The following is a 26,496-nucleotide window of genomic DNA, read 5'->3' as shown; positions in this document are numbered from 1 at the left end:
CCTGGCACATCGTTTGGAATGCTTCCAAACGATGTAAATATGGCGAGTGAAGATGGCGAAATTCAAATAGTTTATCAAGGAGTTTCAGATTATTTTAATGATAATAATGAAAGATGTCGCAACGAGCGTAGAATAAGGGGACAGTACAGGTTGCAGAGGCGAGACGATAGCTCACGGTGGCAAAGAAAAAGATCTGCTGCACGCGAGGTTTGAGGAATTCAAATCTAATTAAAAAAAGAAAGCATTATTTATGAAAATGAAACATGATTCTTACTTTTGTTTGAGAAAAAATGCAAAATTTTTTATTTCTATCGAGAGAAAAAATTATACTGATCATTAAAAAATTTCGACCACGTTCCTCAAATAATTATTCTTCAAATTGTGTTCAGATTCTAATCTAAATTCTAATCCAAATATGAAACGTTCCAAAGATTGTTATGAAACATATGATGGAGCATAAAAAGGGTCTATATCATTATTCCAAAACGATGAGCAAAGTAGTAACAAAACTCAGAAATATAATAACATGCAATTTTTTATTCCTTTGTTAATACTTTATCATAAGAATAATTAATAGCTTGTAAGAGTGGAAAATTTAGTTATTTTTCGATTCTTCATGTTGATTGTTTCAATGAAAAATTTGCCTTAGAATACTTTTTCATTGATGAAAAAAAGAACTTATTCGTTTTATCTACATTTGTCCTAATTAAGCATTTATCATTTGACAATTTATGTATATGTGTATGGTAACTGTTCCTAAAATGTACATTGTTGTCATTATAAAATGGCGGCTATATCTTTCACGAATTCAAACATAATCGAAATTACTATTCCATCATGTATTCTGTTCCACCATTTTCACAATTAAAAAGTGAAATTCAAGGTACTTAAAACGACGTTGACAATGAAGCAAATTTATTGATGCTAGTAAAAAAGTCTTGGAATCATACATGAAATTTCATTACTAATAGTGTGATCATACGTATTTTGCTCAAGAAAAATCACATCGAATTGTATTCAACTAGCGACCAACAGCAGCCTATAAACAAATAAATGAGTGATTTTTTCACAATTTTACAGCCTTCTACTGTCTGAACGTGTCTCTACAATGTCTTTTTGTGTTATAAAAGTCTGTGATCACAAAAAAGTAAAATACTTTTTTTTAATTCAAAATAAGTTTGATGTCTTCGAAGAACAAGAACACTTTTTGCAGATTGATTAGTTTAAATCTTCAAATGCAAAGTCTAATAATCCACTCACTCTTGTGTTTTATATTCCGGCAAGAAAAGGTAGTTTCTGGTTTGGAGGAGGAATTCTCTGAGTTTTATACGGTGAGTATTTATTTTTATGATAATGAATGTAAAACAGAGAACTAATTTTGATAAACCACTAAAAAGTGTTCTTATTTTAAAATTCTTTAAAAATAAGCATTTGCAATAAATACTTAAGAGAAGTGAGATACATAACACAATTGTTATTACTATAAAATAATTGAAAACGTGTTTAATTTGTTGCTGTTGACGTATGTCTGTTTAGGCAGAGTGGGTGCGATTGTTCTTGTTTTCCAGTGGCGCCATCTATGACCAAGAATTCGACTTCTTCCACACCATACGTCGCACCCGTTTATAGGGCGGACCCATTCATACATCCACATATCGTAATTTTGACCTGAATCAGAGAACGATCGATTTCCAATCCAGTGCACCCAGAGGTATTGATTTGTTATGGGAACATGGAGGACTTTTGCGACTCGACAGATTTAACGTGCATCAGTCACTTTACTACACGGGGAGTCTTCGGCCGGCGGGGTTCGAACCCACGAACTCTCGGACATGGGATCAGTGCCCTACCGACCAGGCTATCCCGGCCCTTGTTTAATTTTTTTTTCAAAGAAACTCTTCGCACTTAAAGGGTATCTCTGTTACCTGTGCATTTATAAAATATCTATCACTCTAAATGATGTTTAGTAACCCACTTTATTTATTAGTTTCATGATATTCTATGGTAAGTGTATAACTATTGAGTTACGTAGATTTTAGATTGTTTTTTTTTCAAGGCTCACCTGTGTTAACATTTCGTCTATTCGGGCATTTACAGGGCAGACCTGTTGGCCACTCTTTGAGGGGCACCATATTAGGTGGGCAAAAGTTGACCCCACAGTAAGGACAGATAGTACCGAGAATGAAAGAATATCCATGCCTTGCCCGAGATTCAAACCCAGAACCTTTCCGATGCAAAGTCAGTTCCATGACTCCATCACAGTTTGGACTTTAAATTATTAAATTCGTTGCTTTATTCGTTGAAAGAGCCTCGGGTGCAAGCTTAGTGCTGAAGTTCATGTATAAAAGGAAATAAAATAAAAAAAAACATTTACAAATGAGCAAATAATTTTCATCATTTCGAATTTTTCATTCATAGATGATTATTGTTTCACTTCTTCTATTGGCACTACAGCCATTTGTGGGCCAAATCCTTCCTCCAATCGGTTCTTTTCTTTGCAATTGTTCTTTAGCTAGTAATTCTTAGAATTTTAAAATTTTCTTCCAAACAGTCAAGCCATCTGATCTTAAGCCTACATCAAACTCTAGTTCACATAGCTTTGTAATTGAAGATCTTAAATGTCAAGGAAGAAGCGTTCATTTGACAAATATGACATATTTTGATATATTTGTTGATATCAGTGTCCTTAATAGCCTCCATAAGCCATCCACATTTACATCACCGAAAATTTTTTTCAAGGCTTTTCTCTCAAAAAACAGCAAGCAGGTCTGTTGTGATTTAGTTAAAAAACATGTTTCGGATCCATACGTTAAGAAAAGTCTAATGATTGTTTTATAAAGCATTCTTTTTCTTCTTCTTGTAATTAGTTTTAAATTCAGAAATGTTCTTAAGCTATGAAGGCATCGATTAGTTGATATAACGTTATTGTTTCATATTGAACTTTAATCTGTAACACTAGTGACATTTAATGTATTAGATAAGAACTTAGTGAATGAAGCGAATGTGTGGCATTTTTCATTAGTCATGGAAAAATGACAGAAAATGGTCTCACCAATATATTTAATGTAACAAAAATCTTTTTGCGTTCACTTTAATACAATTGATCCAAATTAGTTTAGAGCATGATTGCGAGTTTTTTTTCCAATTTCAAATTAGGTAGTGAAAATAGGAAAGAAGGCAAAGAATTATTAGCTCCCCTTTTAATGTATTTTTACATAATTGTTTGGGTACCACATTTTTTCTTCCTTCAAGAAGATTATGGAACATAACTTTTTTAATGCTGTATAGATGATCAAAAGACTGAAAACTTTTCAAAAATTATTTGAAGGATTATTGAAAATTATTTATTACTTACTTATATACATTTTTTACGAATCTTTACCTAAAACCAAATGAAATTAACTTTTGGCAATATTTATTTATTATAAAACTATATCTTCCATTTAAACGTGTTAACTGCGTATAGTGATTAAAAGTAAGAATAAAAAAAAGGTTTTGGTATAACAGTTATTACTTTAATATAAACACTATAAACTATTTAATTTATTCAATTCAAATTACGATTAAAATTGAAATTTTGTTTTTAAAAACTAATTAAATTACTATCACAAATCATTCGAATGAATTTTTTATTTCAATACAGTTTCATTATATATATATATATATATATATATATATATATATATATATATATATATATATATATATATATATATATATATATATATATATATATATATATATATATATATATATATATATATATATATATATATATATATATATATATATATATATATATATATTTATATATATATATATATATATATATATATATATATATATATATATATATATATATATATATATATATATATATATATATATATATATATATATATATATACCATTTTTATACTGTTTTTTCTTTTTCTTTTATTTTATTTTCTGTTTATACATGTTATTTTTACTTATTTTTACTTTTTGTGTTATATTTTATTTGTTGTAATTTTTATAAAATTTTTTTTTGAGTGCTCCTCACACTATTGTATTAATATATTTTGATTTGGCTTTATTGATACAATATCAGAAAACACTCTGTTTTGCGGATATAGTCGTGTGGGCTGATGAAAAGATTATATCTTTTTTTCCGGTTTTTCCCCGGGTTTTTTTTAATAAAATTTCCTCCCTTTTTTTTGAACTGTTGTTTTTTTTTTTTACTTATTACTTCCCCCCCTTTTTTTTTCTCCATATGTCTATAATTTTTCTTTGTTTTATTCTTCATTTTGAACTTATATATATATATATATATATATATATATATATATATATATATATATATATATATATATATATATATATATATATATATATATATATATATATATATATATATATATATATATATATATATATATAGATATATATACATATATATATTCCTATAATATAATAAAAACATTTTACTATTTGTATTCAATATTAGCTTTGTTTTTTAATGGCGACATATGATGTTAGTTGCAACATGGTTGAACCACATATATCATCTTTAAAAAGAGTGTAGGATACATAATTACAGCAATTTCAGGAAAAAAAATTTCATATGAAAAGGTGCTAAAAGATATAAAAACGCGGAAAGAGAAATGATCAATCTGGTTCCTTCTTATCAAAGAAAAATATTTCACAAGCCCTGTCAGCTTGATTGACCTTAATTTTGAGATTAAAGTATGACATTTTCCGATCTTACCTTCAGGATATGGGCCAAGGAAAATATATCAAAATATTATTTAGAACATTTTAAGTTTACGGATACACATTATCACGATAGTATTTAGTAATATATAGTATTATATTAAGTAATTTAATCACCGGCAATTATTGCTTTTAATGTTGCATATAAATGCAGAACACTTTAGTCCTCAAAAATATTAATCTTACACTGTAAAAAATTCCGTATTATGGTTAAAAGTGTCGGCTCTCAGAGTGCCAGTACTCTTAACCGTTAAATCTATTTCACCATAAAGGTTTAAGCAGCGAAAAATCTGATATAGGGGAGAGGGGGGCACTTGTGAACAGGGGGCACATGTGAACATGGTATGTTTTACCAATATGATTTGAAATAAAAAATCTTGAAAAATTTTCAATTGATGGCAGTACTAGTCCTACCTCTCTGCGAAACTTTCAGTACAATGAGACATTTTGTTGTTCTATTCTGACAATTTCTTTGTATCAGCTGGTGTTGTATATATTATAATCACTAGCTTCTTCAAGTGAAAGCATAGTATAAATCAACTAATAAACTAAAATTAACTATTGCAGACCATTATATGAGCATTCAGGTAAGTTTATGACAATTAATTTTTTTTTTACTCAATTAAAAGTTCTTTATTTTTTAAGTAAGGTTTAAGAAGGATGATGGAGCACTTGTGAACAAATCATCTGGGGCAGATGTGAACAGTTCACATGTGCCCCTACATAGTATTAAGATTATTATCCTCATGATATTATAAGTTTAAAAAATATGTATGCATTTAAAATTATTATTATTTAATTTTCCATAATTAATTTATTAATTTTTTCTTTAAAAATTTTTTTTTTTATTAAATGGTTGATCGCGCATCACGCACATTAACTGATACACCTGAGAAAGATAGAATTGCTAAACTACAGATGAAAAGATAGAAAAATGAAAAAAAAAGGCATGAAAGAGTATCAGAGAGGAAAGAAAAAAGCCCATTACAACTCCTGAGGAACATGAAGTTGCGAAAAACCCAACAGTGAAAAAATTATTGTACAGCTGAAAAATTATTTTCTTATTGACAGTACTGTTGTACAGTTAAAATTCGCATAGTAAGCTACAACCCCTTCAGTATAATACGTATCTATATCTGTCATATTAAAGATTTTTTTCCCTTGAAATATGATGATTGCTTTGTGTTTTTAATCTTGTTCATATGTGCCCCAGGCATGTTCACATGTGCCCCCAATAGGGGCACACGTGAACAATTGAAGTCATTTTTTAAAAATATCATAAAGTAAAAAAATATTTTATTAAAAAATCTCAAAAAATTCCATAAGACAAAGAAAAGACTACTTAAACATATGAACTTCTTTACTGTGAGAAATTTATGATATTTTTTGAAAAATGAAGAAATAAAAAAAATTGTTCACATGTGCCCCCCTCTCCCCTACCGCAATTTTTACTGTAAAATCACTGAATGACTGTCACTAAATAAAAATTACTGTAAAAATTTTACGGTAAAATAGATTTTACGAATGCTGCACTCAGAGTGCCAGTACTTTTTACCGTAATTTGATCCGGATATTTTTACAGAGTAGGAATTAAGACTACTGCTTACGTTGAAATTTACAAACATTCATATATACTCTACATCACTTGGATATTCTGTGAAATGATCACTATTTTAAACTTTAACGATAATATATCTTACAGAAGAAAGGAATGTGTTGAATTGTGAAAATGCTTATTAGTGCAATATTATTATTATTATTATTTGCAAATTTTTCAAATGTTATCGGATAATTATTAAACATATTACAAACGTTGAATTTTTTTAAAGGTCTTCTAACTGGACATGAGGAGCAAATTTTCACGTACGGAGCATATAGGCAGATAAAGCTAAGTCCCTATTGATTGCACTAAATAAGGTAACGAAGCACTTTTCTAATACACTAATTTTTAAGAATATATTAATTTAAATTGCGAAAAAATCTTCAAAAATAGTTTTATTATTACTTTAAAAAACGTAATATCTCTTTAAAAAAAATCAAATATTTTTTCGTTAATAAATTTTACAATGACATTAAAGTAAACTCAAAATTTTTAAAAGGTTTACGCTTTTGAATTTTTTTTTTTAAAAAAAAGAATTGAAATTAAGGTAAACGTAATAGAAGTAACTAAATAAAAACGCTTCTATATTACAGTTGCTCAATTTAAAATTAGTTGTTCGAAAGTGTTATTTTTCTTCAGAAATTTATAATATTTTTTTTTGTTGATGTAATATTATTTTATCAATTTATATTTTACCATACCATCTAAGTTTTTCTTTACATAACTGAAGGTTCGATAAAAAAAACAATCAAATCAAGAGATGCTTTTGAGATTTCACCACTGTTTTGATAAAGGCTAACAGTTATCGCTTTCTGTTTCTAATTCGGCAATGCTAAATTTTACTAAAGATTATTTCAGTTTTTAGAAGTTGTGTTGAGCACTTTCTTTTGATAGTTGCTATCTATTCATTCGATTCATGTGACTCCAGTTTATTTTAACATAAAACATATTTTTCAAAGAAATAAAACTGTCTTATAAATCCAACTTTATACAATATGAGATGTTTAGTTGCACTGAAGATAGAAAAAGAAGGTTTAGGGGTTAATAGGGGTTATTTAGAGATAAATAAGTTAAATTCAGAAGCTCACCATTCATTCAACGAAGCTTAGATAGCATAGTCTGTTTTACAATCAAAACTCCATTTTACAAAACGAAGATTTTTTCAGTCTCTTTTATTGGAAAATCTTAAGCATATTTGAACATGTTTCATAACTTTTTTAACCTTTATGAAAACCATTTTTTTTATGAAGGCACCTTTTGCATCAATGGATAATGGGACGCGTATTTTCTTAGACCGAATTTCCCGGTCGACCTGATATTATCATTTAACACTCAAAACATACCTTAAACAGTTTCTAAAAAACTAAAATACTTTAAGTACGCAAATTTGAGTTTTTAAACTGTTTAAGAAACGAGTGATTTAAATTCTGGATCAATTAATGGTAGTGATCGCGACACAAAAGAAAAAAAAAGAATGAAAAAAAGAAAACTAATGTAGGTATCTATAGGCTTGGTGCAATCAATAAACATTTTAAAAAATAAGGAAGAAAATGGATCCTAAACAAAGCAAAAAGAAGACTAATTTTGAGCAGGATGTTGATAGCCTTAGAACAGTTGGCGAGATTCAGTTAAGACTGGGCGGGGAATGCAAAGAACTTTTGAATTTTTTTTTCAGTAATCGCTCTCTAAATATCTTATTCATTTTTATAAAATAATGTAGACTTACGATCAAACTTACGATCTTTCTGAGTGAGCAGCGGTGGCTCAGGGGATATAGCTTTTGCCTCCCCATGAGCTGACTTAGGTTCAAATCCCAGCGGTGGCTAGTTGCTACAACTTCCGCTCCTAGTTCGCACCTACCACAATGGCAACGTTAAATATCCTCAGTGCTACATGGATCTTGAAGTAGAATTCCCTTGCAATCGAGCTAACCATAAAAGGCTTTCGTAGTTTTCCTCTCAATGCAACGCAAATGCTGGTTAGTTCCATCAAAAAGTCCTCCGCAAAAGGATAGTTTGTACCGATGTTGATCAGAAGTATCCTTGTCTGCTGGGTTGAGTTCAAAATTACATTACTACAGAGTTTAATATTGATAGTCGTAAATTCAGAATTGGAAATGAAATCTTTTTGAGTGGATATTGATCGTCAAAGTCACCCTATTCTCCAGATCTTAACCCTTTGGACTGATTTTCGTAAGACAATATTAAATACGAAGTTTATGTAGAATGATTTTCGTGAGGCAAAAACCATTCCCCAGAAATCGTTGTTTTTTTCAAGTCTTTTTGTATGAATTTTTTTTTTTGCAATAAAACTTTAAAACAATTTATCACAGGTCTCAATATTTAAAAAAATCTCTACACAAATTCAAATGGCTAAAAGGAGTTACTATTTATATTTTCTGTTAAACTCTATTAAATAAATTTAATTGGTTGTAATAAAATATACCTTGTATTACTATGAGTTTGATTTCTGGAAGTCATTTGTCATTAATTACAGGTAAGTATAATTTTTAAACAGAGATATGCTTGTATCCTTTGAATGGTAGGTGTTAGAAAAATGTTAATTCTTTAAAAAAGTTAATGTGAATTAAACTCATGGCCTCTCTACCAAGTATTTTAATTTATGATCCAGAACATTTAAAAAAAATGACATTTATTTAAATAAAAATCAAGTAGTTTTATATTTTTTTTCATTAAATATAATGATAAAAATATATTTAAAAGTACTCCTTGGCGAAACTTGGCATTGTTTGGCTTCAATTGCGTTAATCTGCTATTCCTTGCCAATTGGATACGTGCAACCCGAGAAGTGAAGTGATTATGTCTGAACATGTGATTTAAATCGGTTTTAATTGGATACCTGTGAGTGATGTTACGCGTCAAACCTGATTAGCTTCTCTATCGATAAATACTACAATTCACCTATGATGACGCCATTTGAAGGTATACAATTAAAATGGCGCAAAAAATATCATAATCTAAATATTTATGTATTTTATGTCAAAATAAAGCAAGAGAATCACGAAAAAAAAGGAAATGCATGTTATCTAATTCGTGGAGTAAAAAAAGAAATATCTACTTACCCTTTTCGAGCTTGGTTTGCCATGAATGAAACAACATCGTTCATCCTGGCGACTGGCTTGGCGATACTTCGAGGGCACCTCTAGTATAGTCTAATCAAAACAAGAATATAACAATTTCAACAGTTTAGACGAATATACAAACATGTGAGTCGGATTTTCAGTTCTGATTCTAAAGTGTTGAGGATTTTTCAAAAAAAAGTTTGATTGGGAACTAGAGACAATGTTCTTATGCAATTTTTTCAAAAAGAAAGAGACTAGTAATTTTAAAAACTTAACAATTAATATTTGTTCTCTGCACTCAGTATTGATTTATCATAGTTTACTTGTACTGATTTACGTGAAATGAAATTTTTTACATTAAAAACCTTTTAAAATATAAACATTTTGTTGAACTTACATACCTTAGTCTCATATACTCAATGCTGATATATCATTATTCGATCAAATAGCAAAGAAAAAGTAAATTAATATTCTTCTAGCCATTTTCCAGTGATGTAAAAGATTTTTATTATCAACCGTTATAAACTGCATCGAAAGCATAGAAACATTGATATTATGCCTGAAAGCCTTCATATATTCATTCATATATTTGAAGCTTAATTACATGGTTATAACAAAACATTATCATTAAACATTTGATTTATTCTTATTTTTAATAATTAGTGTGTGTGTGTTTATCTACATATTTAATATTCATTTACTTGAATTTTTCCCCTTTCAGTATTACCAAGAACGATCTTTTGGACAATCAAGTTGCTGTGAGAGTGAGAGTTATCAAGAAGTGTTCTTTTTAATCTAACTTTTCACACATGAGATTGGTTATTAAGAACAATTCAAGTTTCAACTCGTTAGCTTCACTTTCTCAACAAGAACTTTCTCAATTTTTATCTGAAACATGCAATCTTTTTTTTTCTAACTTTTAAATGCCAAAAAATAACTCAATTCAATTGGTCCATGCTCATCAAACAGATTTTTAACGAATTTGGCATATTAGCTAGACAATTAAAGAGTGAACCATAAAAAAAAACTGTAATTAACTTTCATTATGTTTAACGTGCAAGTCAAGAATTAATCCACTTTTTAACTCATATTTAATAATTCAAATATTGGTTATCAGAAGAGAAAACTTTTGCATTGGTTGAATATTTTTCTTCTTCATATTGATGGGAACTGTAGTAATTGTAACTAGAGACAGAAGTGGTTGAAATAAGCCATATCTATCATGTATCTAACCATGCTTCTTTTTCATATTTCGCATTTATTATTTGTAACAATGAAGTAAAAATATGCCTTTTAAACAATCACATATCCTTAACTTTTTGATTGTATTTGTGGAAAATGAAAATTTATTTGTATGTATGTTTATTTTCCAATTTTTTTTGTTTACTTTCAATTGTATTTTCAATAAAGTAGCATTTAGCATGTAAAGAGTCATGGAAAGTAGATCTCTGTGAAAAAATAATTCATCACATTTTGGAATTTTTAAAAACATAAAATAAATAGTTTTAAAATAAATATTTTAAAAATAAACGTGGAACTTTTTTAAATTACAACTTTTGTCTCAATAATGAAAAATGGCCATTTTTCAATATAATTTTAATTAAAATGAAAATTAAATTAATTTAAATTAGAATGAAATTAATACATAATCTTTGAAGAAATTTTTTAAAATTTATGAATTTTATATTAATTGCACAGATGCCAACTTGCTCCGCTTTGTAAAATAGTATTAAATAGTGGTAGCGAAATTTAAGTTACTTTTAGTTAAGTATTTTTCATTTTAATAATTTTTTCACCACTAAATATCAAAAATTATAAATATCATAAGTAGGTTGAACTCCGACCTACCCCAGGGGGGTATACGGAGATAAAAGTAAAATTATTACGATAAAATTTCTCTAAAAACTAAAGTTACAGTAAAATTTCGCCAAATGACAGTGGTGGTGATCAGTTAAAAGTGGATTAACAATAACGCTTGACAATTAAAAACATGTGTTAAAGGCAATGAAACCCAATAGCGCTGGTGTAAATGTCGAGAATTAAATGATTATAATAATAAGGAAACAAGAGATAAAAAATCTCAAAACTAAAATCAATGAAAGCTAAAAGTCCAAATAGTAAATGTCTAAAAGTAAAAGTCTGACTAGAAGTCTAAAATCAAAAGTAGATAAAAATTCAAAATGTAAAGCTAAAAGTTGATTAGTAAAAATTAACGATGACATGCTCTATTGTTGGTTCATGACTGGGGTCAGTTGATCTGGGGCTAGAATGTCCTCGAGGGTTTGTTTAATAATTTGAGTCACAATTTTCCTGCAGGTCAATATAGCGAAGAATTGATGTTCCTCTTCGCAATTATTCATGTGGGTTCCACGATAGTAATAGTAATAATAGTTATAAGTATAATAACAGTTATAACGATAATAATAGTTATAAGTATCATATAAAATGAAGTATTTATTACCTTTTCAAATTTAAAACAGTGGGAAAAAACATGCGTGACAAAATTTTATTATACTACTTTTGTCGTAAATCAATAGTAAAATTTATTATACTACTTTTGTCGTACATGGGCTTATACCTGCCAACTGTTACAATTTCCAAAATAGTATTTTCCTATTTGTCATGAAATAGTTATTTGAGCAAACATTATAGGAAGATATTTCATGCAGGGCTGTTTCTGTCCTGAAAAAAAAGAGTAAAAAATTGGTAGTAAAAGCCATTTAGGTTTTCGGTAGAAATAAAGAGCTCTGGCTACCAACACTTCCTAATAGTTATAAGGTATATACTAGAATGCATAATCTAGATCCCCCTAATAGCTAACACAATGCTAAATAATTCACAACGGATAGCGTCGCAGCCCAACTAGCTCAGATCAATTCATAATCTACCAGTTTCTTTCTTTATTTTCCAGGACATTAAATGCTCCGGTTGCATGAAAAGCCACAAAAAATTTTCATACCGCATTTCTAGAGTAAACAAGTCTTCTATATATGCATAATAACAATTCTAAATGCAGTGGTAGTCACAATCTCTTTAAATCGCAATTATTAAAAGAAGAATGAATACGTAGTTTAATGGCAAATGCGACTGTTGAAGGATTGTTCAATTTTAATTTTATACACTCTGTTTGTACAAATTTCTAGCGTTAAGATTACTTAATTCGTAGTTTAACATCATAAATTGCATATGTTTGAAACAGAATTATTTCCGACGTTAATTTTTAATAATAAATTAAAAGAAATATGAATAACATTTAGATAGTTTTAAAATGTTTTATTTATTTTTATTTTTCACCGTATTTTGCATTTTCATGCGCACGTTTTATACCTAAAAATGGTATAAAGGATCGTTCAAATATCACGCAAGCTTGATAAAGGCAATTTTTGATTCCTTCTCTCCACTCAGCAAAAATGAGCAAGTCACAAACCACCTTCTTTGCTTTTTAAGAAAATTTTGAAAGCGCAGAGATTTTATTGCTTTACGTAAGCACTGTTCATATCCCTTCTTTCTCTTTATCAAAAAAAAAAAAAAAATACGAACTCCTTTTTCTTGTAAGGAGCTCCTTAAATATTTGAACAGCCCCTGAGTGAAGCTTAAGCACTCATTAGAAAAATAATGATGCCTCTTTTATTATTTTTGTGAATTTGTTCAAGATAGAAACAAGGTGACAAAATTCTTTGACAATTACAGGCTAATGACAAAATTAATACTACCCCTTAAAATATTTCAATAGCTGTGATGTTTAATTACGGTGTGATATTTTCTCGGAAAGGTTATTCAAAATTAAAGAAATAGATTAAATAAGAATCTAATTGTGTTGTATAATAAAGTTAGTCCAATTTGAATTAACATTCTCTTTTTGGAAAATATTAAATTTTTTGTAGCTTGCAATTACTATTTTGCATTTCTATCTTCAACCATGATATCAAATGATGTAAAAATCAATGTAGACATATTGTATATTTGATGTTACTGATTGTTAACTTCAATTTTTGAACGATATTTTATATCGGTTAGAAAGATGTGAGAAAATACACGGATGAGCCACATTTTCAGGAAAAAAAAGTTTTTTTTTTTTTTTAAAGGTTTCAATAAAGGCAAAAATATTTGTCTGTATAATCTAAATTAAATACGAATTAAAATTATAATCTAGATTAAATTGCGAAATTTGCAACGAGTCTATCTAAAAAAAAGTATTAAGGAACAGTTTGATTTAATAATTTCATCTCTAAAAAAATATGTGGCTTTTCACTGTATTGCCCTAAATCTTTTTAATTGAACCAAATGTTCAAATGTATTTTTTGTGTGTTTAGCAAATAAATTTTTTTTTGTAATTAGTAGGGTTGGATTTGTTTAACTCTCTTACTACTAGAATTTTTTGTACAAAAAATTCTAGAATTGTTTTGCCATGTAAGTAATATACAGGTATCTACGGTTACCATGGGCTTATGACGTCTTGTCATATAAATGCCATGCAAATCCTTATGGTTACCATAGATCTATGGTATCCTGCCATACAATTTTCTATGGTTGCCATAAGCCAATGGTGTCGTGCTATATAGATTGCCATACAGATCTCTATGGTTGCCATAGGCCTATGGTATCCTGCCATACAAATTTCTATGGTTGCCATAGGCTTATGGAGTTGTGCCATATAAATGCCATACAGATCTCTATGGTTACCATTGGCGTATGGTATCTTGCCATACAAATTTCTATGGTTGCCATAAGCCAATGGTGTCGTGCTATATAAATGACATACAGATCTCTATGGTTGCCATAGACCTATGGTATCCTGCCATACAAATTTCTATGGTTGCCACAGGTTTATGGAGTTGTGCCATATAAATGCCATACAGATCTCCATCGTTACCATAGACCTATGGTATCCTGCCATACAAATTTCTATGGTTGCCATAGGCTTATGGAGTTGTGCCATATAAATGCCATACAGATCTCTATGGTTACCATAGGCGTACGGTATCTTGCCATACAAATTTCTATGGTAACTATAGGTTACCATAGATTACCATAGGTTTCTCTGTGGCAAATTTTCCTAAGGGGTTATACTCAATATTTCCGGGGACAAATATAAAATTCCTAAGGGGTTATATGAATATTTCTTCTAAGGGGTTATTTCTTCAGTAGCGCTAAACCGATAACACACAAACTACTATATATTTATTTCTCTCACGTGGCACCAAAGGCTCAGATATTTCTCTATCTAAATTGCGTTCTATCTAATTGGCACTTCAAGAAGATCACCGGTACCTCTACTTGTGACCCATAACGTCAGCTTCAAGCTGATCTTTTACAAGCAAAATTACTTGTTAAAGTTGAGCTAAGTTTCTTCACATAAGTTAGAAAGTTTATTAATGTTAATTGACATTAAATACAGCGCCGAATCGCACATCGAATTTGTTGAAATATAATTCTTTCTCGTCCACATCTTCTACTTAATTTAGATTTATTTTTTGTTAATGTATTTTATTGTAACCGTGGTATATTTATGTTTTGTGAACCTGGTAACTTCGATGCATAATTAGTTTGTTTATGGTATACGTGGCTTCGTGCCTGTCTTTTTGTTAAGTGAGAAATATATGGTGAAAGAATTGAAATCCCTGTGAAAGAACCTTTGTGTAAGAATATAGAATGCGTAATTTAAGAGAATTGTTACTTGACAGACTTGGCTTACTTTAAATGGAAGGGAAAGAACAGTTGCTAACGCAAACAAATGCCCCGTTTCAACAACCAATCAAGATCGAGATAACCACTCTACGTCACTTGCAGGTACAGGCATCCCATTAGTAACCCTAAAGTTATAATTCTGGTTATCTTAAGTAATAATTTAAGTAGTACTAAATAATTAGTTGTACGCTAAGTATTAATTTGTATTTATTTTGTTAGGTTATCTTAAGTAATAATTTAAGTAGAACTGAATAATTAGTTATACGCTAAGTATTTATTTAGATTCATTTTGTTTGGTTATCTTAAGTAATAATTTAAGTTGTACTAAATAATTAGTTATACTCTAAGTATTTATTTAGATTCATTTTGTTAGGTTATCTTAAGTAATAATTTGAGTAGTGTTGAATAGTTAGTTTTACGATAAGCTTTTAATTAGATTCATTTTGTTAGGTTATCTTAAGTAATAGTTTAAGTAGTACTAAATAATTAGTTATACGCTAAGTATTTATTTAGACTCATTCTGTTAGGTTATCTTAAGTAATAATTTAAGTAGTACTAAATAATTAGTTATACGCTAAGTATTTATTTGGACTCATTTTATTAGGTTACCTTAAGTAACAATTTAAGTAGTGTTGAATAGTTAGTTTTACGTTAAACTTTTATTTAGAGTAATATTGTATTTTTATAAGAATAAAAAGTCAGTTTAGAAGTAGTTATTTAGATTTCTTTTTGATTCTTTCTAAAATGGTGGTAGAAATTTTAAACACAAAGGGTGCTATGCTACCGTATACCAAATATAGGTCATGGAACTCGCCTTTTTTTAGCAATAGCACACATATATTATACAATACTAGCTCGAAGATGTGCACGAAGGAGTAATGTATCATAGTTACTCATAAAAAGAACATATTTATTTATTTTGTTGTTTTGTTAATTTTATTTATTACTTTTGAACATGCGAAAGGGACTAACGAAATGAAGTATGTTTTTAAAGCTCTGTCGTGCACGAGTTGGTGTTTCTTTTTTGATGTCATTATAAGATTCAGTCTCTGTAGCTCCAATGCTTTGGCGAGATTGCAGTGTATAATGTGGTGCAGAATTGGCAGCGAAATTTGCACCAGAAGCACCATGATGGCTCGCTTTTTCTGTGCTTTTCATTTTCTCAAAATACTCTTCAATTTCCTTGTACAACTTGTCCTGCCAATCAGCGTCTGGTACTTTTTTGGTCTTATTACGAGATTCGGCATCCTTCTCATTCGACGAATTTGAAAAAAGTCCAATGTTTTTACTTCCTCTGCTTTGGTGGGAACGCGATGGACAACGTGGCGCAGAATTTACCACGTAAGTTCTCCGATTTTGTTGAAACTGACCGGTAAAATTATCAGATACGAGTTTAGGTGAGAATTTTTTCGGAGTTGATATCTCAATGTCGGGGTTCATACCTGAGTTGCCATGCTGGTTCGTTGTATCCATGCTTTTTATTTCTTCAGAAGGATCTTTAATTTCTTTGAGCGACATATCCTGCCATTCAGCTTGCTGTATTTGCACGTTTTCGGGAGATGCTTTGCTCTGTTTTTGCGCTTTACAGTGTTCCCTGTTACCTTCATTTCCTTTTAAAGAGTGGTTGTTTCGTTTTAGTTTGTCGTATTTTATCCGTAATTCAAGTACTTTGGTATAATATTCCATAAAATCGAACTTAACGTTCTTCGGTTTGACCTCAGCAAAATCAGTTTCCCTTTTTGTTGGGGGTTTTCTGTCACGAACTCGTTTAATAGCAGTAATGTATTGTGGCATGTCAAAATCGTCACCTTTAGAATGTACGCTGTCACGCTTTGTCTTACAATTTTGACTAGCTGAAGGAGAGGGACTGTCATAAACTATTTCCTTATCAGCCTTAAGGTCACAATACCGAGCGTTAGGAATGGTGGTTTCCGCATCCAAGTACTCACTTTTATGGTTTGCGTTTAATTTGGGAGAATATGCTTTTCTTTCTTCGTGGATCTGATGGCAGGTTTTGTCGGGCAAAATCACATCGTAGCTGAACTTTATCGGTTTATTGCTTAGTAATCCCAACTGAAGCTCTGATTGCATCGGCTCATATTCAAATGCAGATGAAACTACTCTAGTTGCTGCTTGAGCTGGAGTAATTGGATAATCTTTATTCTCAGTAAAATAATTTCTCATCTTTGGAACGGTAAATGTATCATTTCTCAGCACGCGTGGGCTACAATGTGGTGAATTCGTTTTTGAAATACTTTTTGAAGATAGAGTATCCACAGAGCATTTTGATGAATCCCTACAGGATTTGCAATCGTAATACACCGTACTCATTTCTGATAGGACATCTTCGTCTGTATTGATGAAATTCGTGATTAATTTGAACTTTTTAGGTTCCAACGAGGAAGTTCTGAGGGAATCAGAACTGTTTTTCTTCAAATAACTATTTGTTTTTAGCTTGGGAGATTTGGTTGTCTCGTAAATCTGAAAAGGGTGTGCATCCACGTCTCTATATTCCTCCAGATTCATTGTTGGTATGTGGTGGCTTTTCAGTTCTTCGCTTCCATCATTTTTGCTTGCTTGTATTACATCTTCTTCTTCTACTACGGGCACTAAAGATTTAACTTTTGTGATAATATCAAGCATTTCTGTTAAGCGTTCCCCTATATCTTTCTTGGAAACTGAGTTTTCATCAAATTGTTTCGATAACTGTTCATTGTTTACTGACCTAAAAGAGAATATTTTGATAAGAATCAACTTCCTTCGGTTGACAAAAGTAAATTTCATGAACTAACTTAAAAAAATTCCGTATAGTAAAAAATCCACAGATCTTTCTTAAAGTGTTGCGAAATAAACTTCAATTCATAATAAACTGATTTTTTTTAAAAAAATGCTTCATTTCATTATGAACTTGTACATTCCATCGCAAACAATTATAACTTCTCATTTAAATTTTTAAGCATTTTTTCAAGTGTTTACCAATTTTTACCCTCGGGACACAATTTTCCCATTGACGATATATTCATTCTCTGAATCGTGCTTGTCTAATATATTTGCGTCATAAATATACGCGATTTCCACATTCTCCACACTTTTTCCTACTCCATTAACATGGCTTCGGTATATATTGTTTCTTCCCCTCACATTCCCTTCACCTTAATATTAGTTAATTCCAATTTTCTATTGAAACGAGCTGTCATGAGGGAAAACCAAGATTTGACGGAACAGAGTGAAGGAAAGTGTAGAGAGAGGGGAAATCATGTACCTTGACACATATACTCTATTTGCAATGAGTATATAGCACAGTGGTTGTCAAACCAACCTAAACCTCACCCGTTTGTACTTAATCCAAATGCAGGACGTTCTCAAATCATAAAATTATCTCATGTGGCCTGTGAGCTGCATTTTTCGAATCACTATTATTAGTTTAAAGAGCGTAACCTATCCTTCGACTTAACACTGTTCGAAGTAGTATGCTTTTAACACAATATCGAGTGTTAGAATCATTGGTTCTTGTCCTCAAAGTAATAACCAGCTTAGATAAGGTTTCTCAGTAGGGTAATGAGGTTTAATAACTTGAAATTCCAGGATCACACACTCAACCATTGCTTACAGCTTACAGTCTTCCGCTAGGAGACTTTTCGCATTCAGCTAGTAGCAAGTTGGAAAAGTGATTCATAAACTTTTAACTGTGAGTACAAACATTATATTAAAAAGTACAATACTAAATAGGAATCAATAAATTTCGATATATTCTTAACACGCATCTGGCAGAATTGTATGTTTTCTACAAAAAAAAAAGAAAACTTTAATTTACGATAAATTTTATATTAAAATTTATTCTTACGCAAATAAATACAGTTCATGCAAATGTGTAAATGATAAAGAAAGTTCTCTCTTTTTTGAAGCTCCAAAAATCATGTCGAATTCACGTTTATATTTTCTCTAATTTATTCCTGTATAAGTAGATTCAAGACGCAAAATTTTTAATATTTGTCCCTATATTGAAACTAAATTCTATTAACAATTTGAAAATAAATCATTTTTAAATAAATGGAATTATTTTACCTAGATCAATTCAATATTGTTTTTTTAAAAAAAATTCAATTACCCAAGTGAAATATTATTTTTATCGTCACAACAGTCATAGATTTGCTTAAAGTTATCAGCTTCTTGATCATTTTCAGGAATAGATTTCAGGTACGATATCTCACAATGTTCAATGAAGTTGATCGTATTCAGCATTTTTCCGAACAAGCAATTCACTTGAAATCTTAATTCTACGAGCCAAGAAGGTGGCGATTCAAATGATTCGGAATATGCTTGTACTGGTTTGTCTTGAGTCTTCGGTTTAAACTCTTTAATAATACTGTTTAGCAAACTAGTTTCACCATGATCGTCTGAAAGAATATAAAAAAGATTATTTTATAAAGTGCCGATTAATCGATATTCATTAACACATAGAGTGTGACATGGAATTTAATTACACTGTACAACAAATGAACATTATTTTCTTGTCTTTTGGTTCGTATTATATTATTATGCTTAAACAAACGGTGCTTTATTACGTACCAGATGGAGCACTTTTCTTAAAATTTAAAACAAAACGGCCAATCACATTACGACGTGATCACGAAGTTTATGTGTTGAAATCATTGTATTGATAATAATTTTTTTCAATGGTGGGCAATTGGATCTATTTCCCATTGGCTTCAGAAATGACAGAATTGTTATTCTTTTATCGTTACCCAGTGGGCACCAGTTGCTAAGCAACGGCAGTGGAATAGCGTTGCCCACGTCACACAACCACAAACCCGTTTATAGGGTGAATTACATTCACACAATGACACAAAAAAGAGCCGCGATGGCTCAGGGGATAGAGCGCTCACTTTCCAATGAGGTGAACCGGGGTTCGATTCCGACGATGGCTGGTCTATACGAATTCCTCATCCTGCTTGCACTGACCACAGTGCTTAAGTGAAATAGCACATATATGGGTTAACTCCATCAAAAAGTCCTCCACGAAGGCAAATTTTTCCTAATACTTGATCCAGGAGTTCCCTTGTTCTCTGGATTGGATCAAAATTACAAGGCTACGGAGTTGAACATTAGAAGTCGTAAGCAAATAAAATTGGGTCGGCTGTTCAACGACGGTTATAAAATAAAATAAAATCTCACAGAAGGAACCACTGGCTCCGTAGTCCAGTACAGTAGCTACTAGACTAGTGATCGGCGTATTAATAAGAATGCCCTTCAAACAATTAAGGAAAAAAGAAATTAAGGAAGTTGGATCAAAATATTCAAAGTGTATTTTTAATACTTTACGTAAATAACATTAAATTCTAACAATAAAGGTTATCATTGTTTTGCATCACAAAAATAAAGTGTGCCTTACTTGGTTCGTAATCGGGAACTAATGATTCTCTGTTAATGTGCTGCTTTGGGAATACAAAACCTTCAATTATCGATATGTTTTCATCGGATGCGCTTGAATTAGAAATCTCTACAACAATATCGTCATCATCGTCTTCCATACTATTCTGAAAGGTTAAGTCGAATATTTCTCAAACACAGGAATAAATCAAATATCGTCACTTCTTATCGTTATCATGAGTAAAAAAATTATTCTTAATTTGCAGATGCAACTGAGGAAATTTTGCACATAAGAAAATGATTTTTTTAAAATTATAGACTTTTCAAGGTGTAGTTTAAATTTTCATTTTTAAATTTTGATTGACATTTAAATTTTTAATTTGGAAAGATAATCATTGAATCAAGATTGCAAACTCGGATGTCATAAAAAGGATTGACGATTTGAAAATCCATTAAAGAAGAACGTGAAGGAATGAATTTCTGTTTAGGAAGCCAAATCATTTATTCTCCTCAAATTTCGAAATTAGTTACAAAATTCATCGACAGGTGGTGCTGTAGGCTGTAAACCTTGTTAAACAGAGTGTCAGATTACTCGCATTAAAATGACTGCATGAACGTTTGTCAATTCTGTCCTCTGATTGGTCCGCACTGTTGCTTTTATAATTTTTAGAAGTCCATAGTGACATCTGTGGACACATTTTGTAACAAAACACTGAAACGTGCAAAGCATAAAAGTGTATGTTTCCTAAACAGAAAGCAGCAAACCGTACATTTCCATCCTTTTCCAGTTACATTACCTTAATCAGGAAAAGTACATTACTATTTTGCTATATTATCTCAGAAAATTTAAATGCCTCGAGATTTTCAAAGTTCACTGGAGCAAATAACCGTCCAGTTAATCACACCCATATAGTACTGATAATCCACACTCAAATTTTGAACAAAAGTAGCCTGAAAAATTAGCCTAAAGAATTCTGAAAAAAAGTTTTAGTTAAAAAAGTAGTCCACGAAAGCGTTTAATAAACAAAAACTCGAACTATTTTTAGTTCATTATTGTCAATAAAAAATAATGAATTTGTCATGAAAATTATAATTTTCTGTTTTTTTCCTTTTATTTTACGGATGTATTTTTATTTATATTTAAACTTTGATGTAATTTGTTCACACGAAAGAGACTGTAATTTACACCTCGTATATTTTCCAAAGAAAATTGTATCCTCCTTATGATATTTATTTAGCGACTTTTTTTGGTAGTATGCGGAATTTGTTTTTGGAATGAATATTTACAGAAATAAGTTCACATAGAAAATAATTGTTTTTTTTATTTCAAATATTTTGTTTTTAAATGGTGCTGCTGATATTTAATTAAATACTACTGCTTATTTTTGGTGTAGCAGCAAGGTAAGTGGAATAAATCATAATTCAAATTTTTTAAACGATTTGTTATTTGCTTTAAGTTTCTGAGTGATACAATTTCGATTTATTTTTTTCTCTGTTAATCCTAATACAAAAACTATTTAAGATTCTCCTTTTAAAAAACATTTTCGTTGTCTGAAAAGTTATTTAAAGCAAATAAAACATGAATAAACAGAAAGGTAAAAACCTTATTGCAAAGAATTCAGTGCATAAATTTATTTAGTAGGTATATGCTGATTTAAAAGAAAGCAATCAAAATTATACGCAGTTTTTGATATATGACAAAAAGTAAAGGAAAATATGAATAAATTCTATTTTTAAATTAAGAAATTTATAATAGTAAAAAACAAATTTTGGTAGAAATACATAAAATATACAAAAATAGTTGATTTTAAATTTTTTTTTCTTACCTAAAGATTAATCCTGGAGACTAGTTAGTTTAATTATTACATACATATTTTTTCTTAATTAGAGGGATTTGTCAAAGCACATATTTCACCTTTCGCGAGTCAAATTTCTTTCAATCTATAACTACATTAGTGTGTGTGTATATATAAATCCAAAGTATGCTTTAATATGATTCTAGTTCGAACTTTTACATAACCTTTGTTGTAAAACCTAGGAATTACCAACGCCTTCCGGTAAAAACCCGAAACAAAGGATTAGTTATGATAAAATTACCGTTGCGTTAAAGGAGGCAGTAAAAAAAAAGCACAAATCTCGATGGCCTTATCTTAAAAAAAAACAAACATCAGAGTTGGATAAACCGGGCAATGGCGCTCACAAATTTAGGTGGCAAAAATAATTTTGATATCAACTGCTTGTATTTTTACTACATATATCAATAAAAATTTAACTTATCTAAAAAATCTCTACAGATTTAGTTCTTGCATTGTGAAAGTTAATGTTTTTTTATCTATATGCTTTGATACATTTAAAAAACATTTCAAAAATTTATTTAATTTTTTTAAAAAGTTTTATTAAAATAACTACAAGGAAAAATAAAAACAAATAAAAATTTAAACATTAATTTTTGTTCCACATAAAATTTTTGTTTTGCTAAATCGGAAACACACCTTTGTTTCTGCTTCATGTTGAATTTCACGTTTAACTGTAGAATTTGAAATACTACTCAATCCATGGTATAACTTATAACTTTGCATGAAGAAACATTTTCTAATGTAAAAAAAAATACTTATCTGTTTAAGAAATGGCTTATTTTATTATTCAAACGTTTAAAATGTCGAAAATTTCAATGAGATGGGAAAGTCTACTTACAAGGTAAAGTTAATTCTGGTAAAATAAGAAGCTCTTTTAAACTAATTATAAATCAAGCAAAATAATTATAAATCATGCATTTTTTCTTTGCCTTAGATGATTTCTATATTTTTAATTTCTGTATTTATTATGATTTTTTCGTATTTGTATAATTTTGCATGCCTTTTGTCTTTTTTATTTATATAATTATGTAAACCCACCTGACAGTCTACAGAGATGTTCAAGCCAGAGTCTGAACTAGATCGCTTAACCATTATTATTTAATCACCTGCCGTATTATTAAGGTTGTTAATGGCAATCAGTTGTTTACACTATTTTACTTTCACAAATGAAATATATTCGAATCAGTAGCTACCAGCAACTGATGGATCATCGATACATTTTTAATAGGCAGGTAAGTGAAATGAACGTCAGCTTAAACATTCCCACAGTATGAACTAGTTAAATACCCGTTTTTCATACGGGATGAAAGAATATAAGCATCAATAAATCAGTACTGAACAGTAATGGGATCCTTGTGAGTGACGTAGCTTGGGTATCTCGATCCTGATTGGTTGTTGAAATATGGCATTTGCTTACGTTAGCAACTGTTTTTTCCATTCTATTTCGAGTAAACCAAGTTCGTTAAGTATCAATTCTCTTAAATGATAAATTTTATATTCTTATGAAAAGATTCTTTAGCAAAGATTTCAATTCTTTTACTATATATTTCTTTCTTATTATGGTACATTTAGTGATACATTTTATATTCTTATGAAAAGATTCTTTAGCAAAGATTTCAATTCTTTTACTATATATATCTTTCTTATTATGGTACATTTTATGATACATTTTATATTCTTATGAAAAGATTCTTTAGCAAAGATTTCAATTCTTTTACTATATATTTCTTTCTTATTAAGGTACATTTTATGAAACATTTTATATTCTTATGAAAAGATTCTTTAGCAAAGATTTCAAATCTTTTACTATATATATCTTTCTTATTATGGTACATTTTATGATACATCTTATATTCTTATGAAAAGATTCTTTAGCAAAGGTTTCAATTCTTATGAAAAGATTCTTTAGCAAAGATTTCAATTCTTTTACTATATATTTCTTTCTTATTAAGGTACATTTAGTGATACATTTTATATTCTTATGAAAAGATTCTTTAGCAAAGATTTCAAATCTTTTAGTATATATATCTTTCTTATTATGGTACATTTTATGAAACATTTTATATTCTTATGAAAAGATTCTTTAGCAAAGATTTCAAATCTTTTACTATATATATCTTTCTTATTATGGTACATTTTATGATACATCTTATATTCTTATGAAAAGATTCTTTAGCAAAGATTTCAATTCTTTTACTATATATTTCTTTCTTATTAAGGTACATTTAGTGATACATTTTATATTCTTATGAAAAGATTCTTTAGCAAAGATTTCAAATCTTTTAGTATATATATCTTTCTTATTATGGTACATTTTATGAAACATTTTATATTCTTATGAAAAGATTCTTTAGCAAAGATTTCAATTCTTTTACTATATATTTCTTTCTTATTAAGGTACATTTTATGATACATTTTATATTCTTATGAAAAGATTCTTTAGCAAAGATTTCAATTCTTTTACTATATATTTCTTTCTTATTATGGTACATTTAGTGATACATTTTATATTCTTATGAAAAGATTCTTTAGCAAAGATTTCAATTCTTTTACTATATATTTCTTTCTTATTATGGTACATTTTATGATACATTTTATATTCTTATGAAAAGATTCTTTAGCAAAGATTTCAATTCTTTTACTATATATTTCTTTCTTATTAAGGTACATTTTATGAAACATTTTATATTCTTATGAAAAGATTCTTTAGCAAAGATTTCAAATCTTTTACTATATATATCTTTCTTATTATGGTACATTTTATGATACATCTTATATTCTTATGAAAAGATTCTTTAGCAAAGGTTTCAATTCTTATGAAAAGATTCTTTAGCAAAGATTTCAATTCTTTTACTATATATTTCTTTCTTATTAAGGTACATTTAGTGATACATTTTATATTCTTATGAAAAGATTCTTTAGCAAAGATTTCAAATCTTTTAGTATATATATCTTTCTTATTATGGTACATTTTATGAAACATTTTATATTCTTATGAAAAGATTCTTTAGCAAAGATTTCAAATCTTTTACTATATATATCTTTCTTATTATGGTACATTTTATGATACATCTTATATTCTTATGAAAAGATTCTTTAGCAAAGATTTCAATTCTTTTACTATATATTTCTTTCTTATTAAGGTACATTTAGTGATACATTTTATATTCTTATGAAAAGATTCTTTAGCAAAGATTTCAAATCTTTTAGTATATATATCTTTCTTATTATGGTACATTTTATGAAACATTTTATATTCTTATGAAAAGATTCTTTAGCAAAGATTTCAATTCTTTTACTATATATTTCTTTCTTATTAAGGTACATTTTATGATACATTTTATATTCTTATGAAAAGATTCTTTAGCAAAGATTTCAATTCTTTTACTATATATTTCTTTCTTATTATGGTACATTTAGTGATACATTTTATATTCTTATGAAAAGATTCTTTAGCAAAGATTTCAATTCTTTTACTATATATATCTTTCTTATTATGGTACATTTTATGATACATTTTATATTCTTCTGAAAAGATTCTTTAGCAAAGATTTCAATTCTTTTACTATATATTTCTTTCTTATTAAGGTACATTTTATGAAACATTTTATATTCTTATGAAAAGATTCTTTAGCAAAGATTTAAATTCTTTTACTATATATTTCTTTCTTATTATGGTACATTTAGTGATACATTTTATATTCTTATGAAAAGATTCTTTAGCAAAGACTTAAATTCTTTTACTATATATTTCTTTCTCATTAAGGTACATTTTATGATGCATTTTATATTCTTATGAAAAGATTCTTTAGCAAAGATTTCAATTCTTTTACTATATATTTCTTACTTAACCCAAAGACAGGGACGAAGCCACGTAGAACATAAGCAAACTAATTATGCATCGAAGTTGCCAGGTTCACAAAACAATAATATATCACGGTTACAGTAAAATACATAAACAAATAATTAATCTAAGTTAAGTAAAAGACGCAGAAGAGAATGAATTATATTTCAGTAAATTTGATGTAGAATATGTAGAATACGGCACTGTATTTAATTAACTTCACGTTAATTAATGTTCTAACTTATACGGAGAAACTTAGTTCAACTGTTACAGACGCTGGTTTGCTTACAAACGATCAGCTGGC

The 26,496-nt window shown here is 29.1% G+C and overlaps 1 protein-coding gene across 1 annotated transcript; it reads right to left on the bottom strand.

Annotated features, from left to right (window-relative positions):
- Positions 1–1,021: 1,021 nt before the first annotated feature.
- Positions 1,022–23,321, bottom strand: LOC139426574 (uncharacterized). The gene is made up of 6 exons (XM_087162916.1): positions 23,187–23,321; positions 20,515–20,659; positions 19,231–19,519; positions 16,095–17,847; positions 9,435–9,524; positions 1,022–1,039 (listed from the first exon to the last, which is right to left on the bottom strand). Exons 2-6 carry the CDS (start codon positions 20,651–20,653, stop codon positions 1,022–1,024), a joined length of 2,289 nt encoding a protein of 762 aa, XP_087019042.1. The 5' UTR covers positions 20,654–20,659; positions 23,187–23,321.
- Positions 23,322–26,496: the final 3,175 nt, after the last annotated feature.

Source organism: Parasteatoda tepidariorum, chromosome 5 (assembly GCF_982258835.1).
Source record: "Parasteatoda tepidariorum strain Cologne lab strain chromosome 5, Ptep-v5.0, whole genome shotgun sequence".
NCBI lineage: Eukaryota > Metazoa > Arthropoda > Arachnida > Araneae > Theridiidae > Parasteatoda > Parasteatoda tepidariorum.
This window is presented reverse-complemented; position numbering and strand designations above follow the sequence as displayed.

Coding starts and splice junctions, on each gene's coding strand:
- LOC139426574 (XM_087162916.1), bottom strand. CDS start 20,653: ATGGAAGACGATGATGACGATATTGTTGTAGAGATTTCTAATTCAAGC. Junction 19,520..20,514: donor AGTTCCCGATTACGAACCAA/GTAAGGCACACT, acceptor ATATTCTTTCAG/ACGATCATGGTGAAACTAGT. Junction 17,848..19,230: donor AAAAATAATATTTCACTTGG/GTAATTGAATTT, acceptor ATTCTCTTTTAG/GTCAGTAAACAATGAACAGT.